The 11,398-nt window shown below is 32.7% G+C and overlaps 1 protein-coding gene across 1 annotated transcript; it reads left to right on the plus strand.

Annotated features, from left to right (window-relative positions):
• Positions 1-903: 903 nt before the first annotated feature.
• LOC132556425 (protein PIF-like) lies at positions 904-7,519 on the plus strand. Its single transcript, XM_060220837.1, has 8 exons — positions 904-946; positions 2,394-2,582; positions 3,117-3,392; positions 4,632-4,778; positions 5,011-5,381; positions 6,556-6,676; positions 7,079-7,158; positions 7,469-7,519. The coding sequence occupies exons 1-8, from the start codon at positions 904-906 to the stop codon at positions 7,517-7,519; spliced, it is 1,278 nt and encodes a 425-aa protein (XP_060076820.1).
• The last annotated feature ends 3,879 nt before the right edge of the window (positions 7,520-11,398 follow it).

Consider the following 11,398-nt stretch of genomic DNA (forward strand, 5'->3'; position numbering starts at 1 on the left):
TTGACATAACTCCATTAAGTAAAAACTAGACAACGGTTTAGAATTATTGTTAAATTGATCATTTTGTTTCGTGTTTATATTTTTCCATTGTTCAATTGATACAAAACATCGTGATTAGCAAAGATGTGGAAATAATGTCCTTTTTGACATTAACCTCACTATTTCGGATATGTGCCAGGTTTTCCTTCTTCCGAATCCTAATTTAAGTAAGGAAACCAATTACAAAAGAAAATATGTATAAGACTATATAAAACCAATTTAAATGACACAGCTGAAGGACTTATAGTGCCCCAGGTTTGCCATAACCTGCACGTGACCTTCGTATTCATTGGAATAGTGGTACAGTGTATGATGCTTACCTCCCAATTTATATTTTGACATTTCTACCGATCATATCGGATTTTTCACAATCGTGATAACAAACATGTTGATGTTCGTGATGGAGTTACAACTACTCTTATTAATAAAAGAAATACGAAAAAAATACATAAAGGTGACATAATAGGAACAAAATTATCAAACATAGTATGAGATCAATACAACAACAAATCATTATACATTCATAAAAAAATAAAATATTTCTATGTTTTCACTAAACCAGAAATGCGAATGAAGAAATACTTTCTAGGTGATAACATTCTGCGTTATCCGGTTAATGGTGCCAGTTCACAGTAAACAATTCTGTCAGCGTACATAAACCATTAGCCATTAACATGTGCAAGGCCAAAGATGAACAATATTACATATGCTTGCGTGTGTCTTGAACGACAAATCTATTTACCATAAACCTGCATCTGATCTAATTCGAAACATCATTTTCTCTTTATCAAATTCCAGAGTAGCCGCGGGCTTTTATCCCGTCACTTATCATTCCGGATAGACAGACAAAGCAAAGAAAAGAAGATGTGGACATTATTTTCACTTATAGTTCTTTTGTCAGTTAAAGGTAAGAGTTTTTAATTTCACCATCTTTAGATGAATCGCTTAAATAAGTATGAAATATCATCAACTCCAGTTTTTATTACGTAGGACACGTTTGAGTTCGTCCGAAATTTTTGCAGTTAAAGTCAGTGTCAGTTAATGTTCATTACAATCTTAACGCTAATTACATTGTCTACACGCATAACATAAATGAATATCACAGAATTATTCAAAGTATGTACATTTGTTCACGGTGATAGTCACCACAGACATATACCAACTGTTGACAGAACTACCTTATCCTTCCTTCTTTCCTTTGTATTTATATAATGTTCCCGTTCTAATTTATGATACTATCAAAGTAAATTTGACATACGTAAGTCATTCATAAATTCTGACATCCATTAAATTGTCCTGTATCCTTAGAATTAGTATCACAATCGTCCTATATTGAGACTTAATGTTTAACAGTAATACTTTGTTCTTGCAAATTACAAGATAACATTGGCTTTCACATCAAACGCAGAACATATAAAACGAGAATACAATCTGATCAAGAGAAATTATCATAAGATACATTCCTGAAGGACAATCAAGTTAAATTTCAATAAAAATGAAATCATCGTAAAATGACCATTATTATGTTGTATAACACCAAGAATAGGTAATTGAGATTCATTGACTCCCGTCGTGTTTATTTACCAAGTCTATGTCTAAATGCATTTAAAGATTTTGTAGAAAGTATTGTTCCCGAGAGTGTCACTTTAGGATGTCAAGTTTACAACACAGTCTTGATATATTTCCGTTTCTTCCATCTTATTTATGAACATTTCGGTTTTACCCGCTCATTTATCTAAAACAATATGTATATATAAGTTATTATCCGTGTTTCGTCAGTTGGTTGGGATATGCTAAATCCTAGAATCAATGTGTATATTTTACACAGCTCTATTGTTTGTACAAATTATCATAAACATACTGGAATTCAGAATTACAAAATTAATTTGAACTATTTCTTCTTTCAATGGAGTGAAATTTTCGTGCTTTGGATTCAAGAAGAAAATGACATTTTTTTTTAATAAACTTGTGTTAAAATGTATGTCTATAATTTGTTTGTTCATCTTTTTTGTATCAAAATTTTTTAAAAGTGTAAGATTTTCTACTCACTAAAGGAAGAATATTTTACTATTTAAAAGAAGATATATCAAAGATCGAAATCGGCGTAGTATACATATTGTCAGTTTGACAAAAATAATGGAGTGTACTCTAAAATAACGCAGCCACAATCTGTGAAAGACGTTATGATTTTACGTGTACTATATTACTTATTTCCTTCAGAAATACGCGTAATTCTTTAATCAATTAGATACAACGAACGTATTATTATCTCTAGAACGTTGTTTTGTGAAAACCAGCCTCACCTTCAAACAGTGTGATGGCATAATGATGTATCAATTCTGTATTCTTTACAGGCTCAGAAAGCCAGCGTTGCCAATGTGATACCTCAGAACCTGTGTGTTTTTTACCACACGAAAAAGACTGCAAGCAGTTCATATTCTGTATTAACGGGATTTCACATTTTCGACGATGTGCGTTTGGCACGTTTTTCGATCCAGACAGAAAGTTATGCGCATTTTCAGCAGAGGTAGCATGTTCCGCAGGTAAGTTTTCTAAGAAAAATGTTAAATAGTTATTTAGATAGAATTTCATGCTTTCGATGAATAATTTAAATGAATAATTGAACTTACTGATGTTCCGCAATTCATTTGTGTTTACTTTATATATTTTTTATTCTATTATTGATACTTGATCATAAATGATCATGTGTAGCTGTTCAAGATTCAAGACGATTATGGGATCTTTGCCAAAGTCGTGACATACAAGATTCATAAAATGCTGCCTTATGATACATGTTGTATATTAACTGGGATGCAAATGTATGATATGCTCGTTGTCTGTGTAACGCAACAGGGTGAGAGGCAATGCTATCCGAGTCCGGGTTATGACATTTCAGTGTGATGGCACTGTAAAAGTATCAAGAATACCCTTGTAACCGTGTAAATCGCCTATTTACGGCCCTGGTTACTTTAGGAACCTGAATCAATAGTCAGTGAAAACAAACGAACAAACTCAAATAATGTCGCATTGTTTTGCTGATGTATATATAATTTTAACTTTATCAATATCATTTATAGATCCCTGTGTTAAAGACTCCTCTTTGAAGTCTTATTTTGATGGCGACGGTCATTGTAAGCATTACTGGCGGTGTGCGGAGGGAAAATCATCCCCCGACTGCTGCGCGAACGGAATGGGGTACGATGAAAGTCTTCAAGCATGTGTACAATCAGATATGTGTACAACTAAATGCGAAGTTGGACCATCGGAGAATGTAAATGCAAATACTGAGCAACCACCAGTAGAAACACAAACAGAGAACCCATTCCCTGTTATGACTACAACACGGCCAGAAAGTAAGTACTTAAGTGACAAAGAAACTAGCTTCGCGCATAATGCAGCGGTGTGTGTGTGTGTGTGTGTGCGCGCGCGTGCGTCCGTGTGAAATTAATAAGAACATTTAAGAGAAAGCGAATATCTGATATGTCTCTGTCTTACAGCAAAATAAAGCCAAAGGTAAATGCATTTGACTCTCAATGTCCAGACATTGTAGAAGATTTGAGATACCATGTTGTCGGGGCTATTCGGAAACTTCATCTAAAGACAGGAAAGTACAAGGCTGAACCAGTTTTATCATGCTGTCGGTATTTTATAAGTAATTTCTAAGATTTGCTGGAAATCATTCTAAATTCTTTTATAAGATAAGAAATAATTCCAATTTATTATCAAATGTTTCGATTTAATTAAACAAAACCTTTGGTAGATGATAATGTAGCTTTAGATTCGTTCAACTATTTTTGATATTTCCAATGTAAACATACCAACATACATTGTCCTAACAATGGGACAATGACATTATTCACGAAGTAAACATTAGTCGTATGTATCCACTTACATGTATTATTTTTCGAATTCCGAATGTAAAGATGTCGGCGATGATGCAGGATGTTATGAAGTACATAGAGTCCGACGCCTTGTTTATTTTCCATGATTTTCCTTAAAATCAATCACGGTTTATCAAGGTAGCGTTTTGAGAACAACATACATGCACATAGGGTGGTATACATCATAATGTGTCTTAAGGCTGTCATTTTCATTTCTTTGATGTATATACTTTTAAACACAAATAAATTGATTGAATTACCTTGACTCAATAATGTACAGAGTTATGATAGGTAAGTAAATCTGGTAATTCCTTGCATTTTCCATTTTGTCAACAAATAAATACCAAAGACCGATGTGACCCGACTTGTCTGACCAACGGCGAACAAGTACGATGAGCGCCGCAACGTATTCAATAGTGTTACGTATACATAATATACACCTTTAAAATTTACCATGATCAAAATCAAATGGCAACGGTTTGATATTTTCAAATGCTAATTTTGGAATGACTAGGAATATTTTTATTTTAGATGTCCCAACATCTTGGACACCGTTCTATATTTTAAGTGAATTTCTTGTTCAGGACTTTATCAACGTTGATATTTTACATTCCTGTACAATAATCACGGAGGTACCAAAGGCGATATAATGAGTAATAACATTTGTTTGTTTTCATTGTAATATTTACTCTCACACTATGGTTTTATCAGCTGTTGCGGGCTGCAAGCTCCGAATGATTCGCCACAATGGACGTGGGTTCTACCATATTGACAGGGAAAATGAACCGCTTTCCTGTCCCGAAGGCACCAAATTCAGCGAGACAGCATGCGGTTGTGTTGATTCTAGATACAAGCCCAGTAAGTTTCATGCTCTCGTAGTAATTTTGATAAAAATATTCATGTTAATCTAAATAATACACATGTACTGATTAGAAAAATATCTTATATATCACACATGTATTTCACCTTGTGTTAGACAGTACAAATATTAAACAAATATTATATCTTAAACTTTCAATTTTAATGATATATACATCAATATCTTACGAAGTTTGTATATGTGAACTTCAATTCTTCATTTTTAATATAGCCTGCAAGCTGGAAGTCCTTATCTCGTTCGGAAAATCTGGTGGAAAAATAGAAAATCGAGCCACTACTATCTTTATTGGTCATGATAACCTCGACATTCTACGTGGGTTTGGACTTTTTAAAGGAGATTCTCAGATTACAGTGCCTTTTTATACTGGAAATGATAATTTGTCAAGAAAATTCGGATTCCAAATACGCCTTTACGTCCTACAACCTAAAACATCTGATGAGCAGACTTTGCTCTCCAACTGTGACGACACAGAGAATCATATGTCGTCACTGGAGATTAAGCTCGACCCTCTCCAAGGGTTAATGAAATATAGGGCCAGGAGCGCCGATGGAGCCTGGACTGAACTCGTATTGCCTTATAAGGTATACGCATTTTTGCATTTTGGTATGCTAACACAAGAATTCTTCTGTAGGAGATCGCATTATCTAGGCTGTAGTTGGATGTGAAAATTTAGTTTACTGCTCCGTCTAGAAGCCCCCTTAAGTAATTCTGCTTCTGACCTCATTTGTTATACTTAATAAAAATGAAAGCATAGTTAACAATATTTTTAATTTATGAACATCGTCGTATCATGTCATCAATATACATATACGAGTTATAAATAAATATTTTCACCACTTCAGCACACGATTAAATATTGACTCTGACATTTTTTTTTATTTAAGCGAAAAGTCTTCAATATCTTCATTTTTCATTTCAGTTAAATTGAAGTCGTGAGGTTCAAAGTGACCTTTTTGAAATAATATACCGACCTATGTATTTTGTGTGCTAAGAAGTGACAAAAATCCAAATTTATGAATTGTCCATGATTTCCATGTATGAAATTATACTTTACTTGGTGATATTATGATGCATTAAATACAGTTTGTGCTCTTACTTAAACTTACATTCATCAATTAAACATACATTATGCAAATATGCTTGTTTAATAAAATATCTTATTATTCTGTACCCACATCCTGTAATAAATCTGAAATAAATCCACGCATTACTGAGACGATGTGTGCAGGTATTTACTGCTAACTAATGGGCAGTTGGATGTTTCAGTTTTGCATGATAGGAATACACAATGCATTTCTGCTGATACTTATTACTTTGTAGTTAAGCGAGGAGTGACTAACGAGTAACTTTGATAGTCATATCAAATCAAATGTCAGGTGACATATTCTCGCGATTGTTTAAAGCTTAAGTGAAATGTGTCATATTTTGAATCTAATATTTAAGGAATTCTCAACAAAGCTAGTGACCCATGTATGTGTTGCATACATTTGAATTTGTTACTGAAATAAAAAGGAATAATATGGTACTTGCCGTTGCTGTATAATTTTGTTTAGTCTGCCCTAATGTATCATCTAATATCTTATAATGAAAATTGGCATTAAGCATAAATAATTAAACACACCATTACAAAAAATTATACGAAATTTCACAAATGTATAGAGTTATGTGTTTGCATTACCATAACAAACGGAGTGCACGTGACGTTGGATTTATCACGATAGGCAATCAAAGCTTGTTTTTCCTTTTTCCATTTAGGTAAAGGTCTGGACCAATGTTCTGTTTATATTCAGTGGAACAGATCTACAAGCAATGCTTCAGTATGTCGATCCGGCTACCAATAATGTAGTTGAGGAGGTTCAAAAGCGCGCATTTACAAGTAAGTACTGGAGGACAAATGACTTGAAGTGTTCACTACGACAAACACTTTAATGTTTCTATTATGTATGATATGTTTGCAGCAACACAGACTGTACTTTAATTAAGTTTTGTACTACATCAATTCATTGGTTACCTAGATAATGGCCTACACGGGTCTACTTTCTCCGTGTCAAAGAACTTTGCACGCGCCATTATCAGACACCGACAAGTAGAAAAGGTATTAATATCTTGCGATGGAAGTACTTAAGATTACACGTTACTTAACATGTAGACTAGCTATACATTTTACCATGCATCTTCGTGAAAATATGCATCGTTTCGCGTTCACAATTCTCTAAAAAAGGTTTTACTTCCTGTATGTTTATGAATGTGTGCTTTATATACATATCTGCTATTGCAGACACCCTGAAGGTCAGCCCAGGACCATTAAGAGTAGGAGGCTGCAGTGGATTATCTGGCGTCCAGGCATTTGTCGATGAGGTAAGTATCAGGAAAGTTATATTTACATTAAAGAGTGCTTGTTCACCATGGTGATTCCGACAGTAAATTTATCAGCGAGTTTCATACATTGTAAAAATACAAATTTAACACCCCAATCATTATTCCATAAAGCAAAATCGTCGCTGACGTGATCTATAAGGGCGAAACAGTCATACGATGCAATTTTAAATGATTTAATGATACGGCTATACTGCATCTATTTCTTTCTAAAACTGACATATGATACGTCAACATATGGTTTAAAAGCACATTTATGCTTTTGTTTTCAAGTTTCTTACTTTTTTTTCAGATTGCCGTCTCATTTTGCAAAATGGACTTCCCAGAAAACAACAAACCATGAATTCATTTATATATATATATCGCTATTAACATCATTCATTAAACGTATAGTTACCGAATACTAGGTATGCACACATAAAGCTTTAGTTAAGTTGCACATTGTTTTATCACATGTAGGATAGTAATTAATTCCTCCGAGTATTTCAGCTTGAAACGGTAGAACAATGAAACAATTTGGAGGAATACTACAACAATCATATCACGTGTATTTAGAGACGACTTTTCAGCTATACTACTTTTCTATTCGAATGCAAATTACAAACAATGCAGATATAAATGTTTAAATAACTAACACACCAGGACAACATTGAATTAATATAAAGCAAAGTAGTATGAAAGATATGGAATTTTGAAAACTTTCCCTACATAAATCATCCTTGATATACGTTGATACCTTTACTCATTATTCTTCATATTTGCGTTCAGCAGATTTTCTTGGAGAGATCACTTTCACTGTGAATATAGTTTTGTAACACGATGAAATAAAATAAATAAAAACCCTTCGAGTTTTATTTTTTTTTTTTTTAAATTTTAACAAGTTCTTTCATTTTTACCCTTGTTCTGTTCATGAATAGATCAACTGGCAATATGATTCATCCGTGCTCTTACCACTATAATAACTGTTAATCTTTCCTTAAAGTGCAAGAAAAGAAGGATAAAGATAAGGGTAATTTGTGCATGAAATATTAAGTTGGTCTCGCACAATCTTACCTTGAGCCGTCTCGCCTGTAAGTTGGCTTTATATTCTGAAGGTAATAACATTCGTGATGTTACTTTTACCATCACCATAATGTAGATTCATACTAATGATTTCAATATATAATGAAAATCAAAGGCCAGAATTACTGTTAGTTGGATGATGCTTTCTACTACCAGGATAAAGCTTTAAAAACTATTTTTCTGCACCTTTTGTGATTTGATAGAAAGGTGTTGATATTTTTTGTGACCATTGATGTACGACGACATCTTTGATTGTTCTATTGATGATTAAGCAAAATGTTACACTAGATTCTGTATACCATGATATTTTCGCCCCTAATTATTTTCGCCCTTGTACCAATATACATGAATTCACTTCGTGTTCATTTCGCCCTCTGAGGATAATATCAAATAATTAAATAGGTGCAAGAAATGTTCATCCCCATTTTAAATTCGCCCTCCCTGTTCATGGAGGAAAATAATCGAAAATAAACGGAAGCGAACATTTCTCAGTACACAGAATATATGAATGACAGTTTATACATCTGTTTTCAGAGAAGACGAGAATGTCGCATTCAACCGTTAAAAACAAATTGTTTGTAAGGTGCTAATGTCAGCAATGATACTAATACTCTTCACCCGAATCACTCAACTGTGACTAAAAGTAAACAGCATCTTAAAACAATGTTCAATCTAAAATAATTCCTGACATTTATATCTTATTAAATCATGGAAAGATGGAATAATATTGAATATTACCTCCTCTGTTCTAAAACCCTTATTATTTAACACTGATGTGGATAATGAAAAATACCGTATAAAATTATATTTAATCATAACTAGATTACAACAAATAAGTTCTTATATTACAACATTCATTTATTTCATGTAGAGATATAAGTGACAGTGGTATTTTGGACAATTAATACTTCAATTAACAGTTGGTTTCACCACACAATTCAATGCAAATGCAAATAGTTATATTGACTGTTATAATACAATCACAAAGTCGAATCAAGCATTAGGTAGTATTTTCTGAAATTTTTCAAACAATAAATTTTGATAATCTGAGAAATGTAAATAAACATTCCTTTCTTTATAATAGTATTGTAATTTGAAAGTATCTCTCTTTACTTTCTCCGGTTATCATTGCTTATGAACAGATAATTTATATTGTTGTACATTGGGTAAATACCCTTTTAAGGAAAATTTTTAAAAAGCGATGGTCCTCGCATTAACGAAGTATTAATAAAACCCCAACGAGAAATATTCAAGTGTTTCTTTACGGTCAGTTACGAATTTATCGATTTCTTGCTGTTTAACTTTGTGATTTATCTTGTAATGTCGCGGCAGTTTGATAAAACTGAACTTGTTGAATCCGCCTTTCGAGATTCAAAAGAAAGAAGCAATTCTTTCGCAGTCCGATACCTCTCCTTATCGTACAAGCTTAGTGGTCATATACGTATTTCCATATGTAAAATTTTAGCCGATAAAAATACGAAGAGACTAGCTATGTAAAATGTAGTTCGTTCACACTGATTTGATGATCAAAACTAAACTGAAATAAATATATATGGCTTTTAAAAAGCCGAAAGTATGAACATCAGGTTGAAATCGAGTAGCGACGGAAGCAAGACTATTATGACTTATATTCTTACAACATACAAGGTGATATTCTAAAATCATTCGTATCGTATACAGAAAAAATGTATTTTGATTATTTCATAAAATCGTAAATGGTCTTCAAATAATTAATTCCTCAAGAAAAGTAAGCATCAATGAAAAACCATTATGCATCACCAGAGATTCATTAGCTTTAAAAAAATGAAACAGACGACATCATATTTAACATACAGGATTAAACTGTAAACAGTCACGAATCATATTTAACATACATGATTAAAATGTAAACAGTCACGAATCATATACAAATTATGATAATGATTTTAAAAAAAATGTCAGGAAACACAATGTAATGACCATTGGGAAAAGGGTTCATTTTGTAGAGTTATCAAATATCAAGACTTCAGATTGAATTTTACACATATCTTGATAAAATACAATTCCACTTGAATCATAACTCCATCACTCACTCGCTCACTACACTTTAATATAAGTAAGAGAATTATCAAAACAAAAGAGAAATGAAAACTAACCGGCTGTACTAAGTGTAACCTTTACCATACAGACACGCCCTTAATACTACAACATAATTACACTCAACATTCATACATTATCCTTGATCTTGCGCACGCGAAAAAAGAAGTAAAATAATAATTATAAACATCATTAATATGCATTACAAACAAACATACAAATATAAATTGATATGAAACTACTTCCGAAATTTCAAAATTGTTTTTATATTGATTTATAGGATTTCATCACAGATTGACATTCAAGCCGAGATCAACAGCCTCCATCATTTATGATCACAGAAATGAAAAGCACGCCAATCAAAACAGTACTGTTACTTCAAAAGAATTAAAACTCGCCATGAATTTTCAACCGTTACATAAACATATCTGGATCATGCTGGTGAAAGATTACAGCTACAGATATCATTGGGATATACTATTATAATACTTAATACAGATTTGTTACATTCAAAGGTGACAACAAGATGCTTCAAATAGACATTTTCATCAACTTAGAAGATGTGAGAATGAGCCGTGATTGGGAGCTCATAATAGCGGGCGTCACAAAAGCTGTAAATGTTTCAATTTATATTAAAACTTTGACATAAATGCGTAAAAAGTAACATGTAACAGGCTAACCTTTACAATAATGACAGATTATATTGCTGGTAGTTTTGTGAATTGAAACTGTAGTTAAAGTACAACTGATGAATGGGCCCAGGAAAGAATGACGTCACAGACGGGTCGATCTATGCTAAGAGCGCACCCTAGAAATAATTTGATATATTGTTTTGACTCGTTTGTATATGAAACATGTAAATCCATACAAGAATCATATGCTTGGAATTTATCTGATACGCTGCATTCGCACAATGAAAATATTTTCGCATTAAAAACAATGTTTCCTTATTAATATATAAATAATATAACAGCCGGTCTTGTTATCATTCAAGAAAATGTAAATATCGAAAAAACGGAATTAAATTCCAATTAGATCTATGTCATTTCCGTCGACGACCGTTAATTTTGAAACCTTATAATGG

Source organism: Ylistrum balloti, unplaced genomic scaffold (genome assembly GCF_031769215.1).
Source record: "Ylistrum balloti isolate Yb309-2 unplaced genomic scaffold, AGI_CSIRO_Ybal_v1 Utg370568, whole genome shotgun sequence".
In the NCBI taxonomy this organism is placed as follows: Eukaryota; Metazoa; Mollusca; class Bivalvia; order Pectinida; family Pectinidae; genus Ylistrum; species Ylistrum balloti.

Coding starts and splice junctions, on each gene's coding strand:
- LOC132556425 (XM_060220837.1), top strand. CDS start 904: ATGTGGACATTATTTTCACTTATAGTTCTTTTGTCAGTTAAAG. Junction 4,779..5,010: donor TGATTCTAGATACAAGCCCA/GTAAGTTTCATG, acceptor TTTTTAATATAG/CCTGCAAGCTGGAAGTCCTT. Junction 5,382..6,555: donor AACTCGTATTGCCTTATAAG/GTATACGCATTT, acceptor TTTTCCATTTAG/GTAAAGGTCTGGACCAATGT.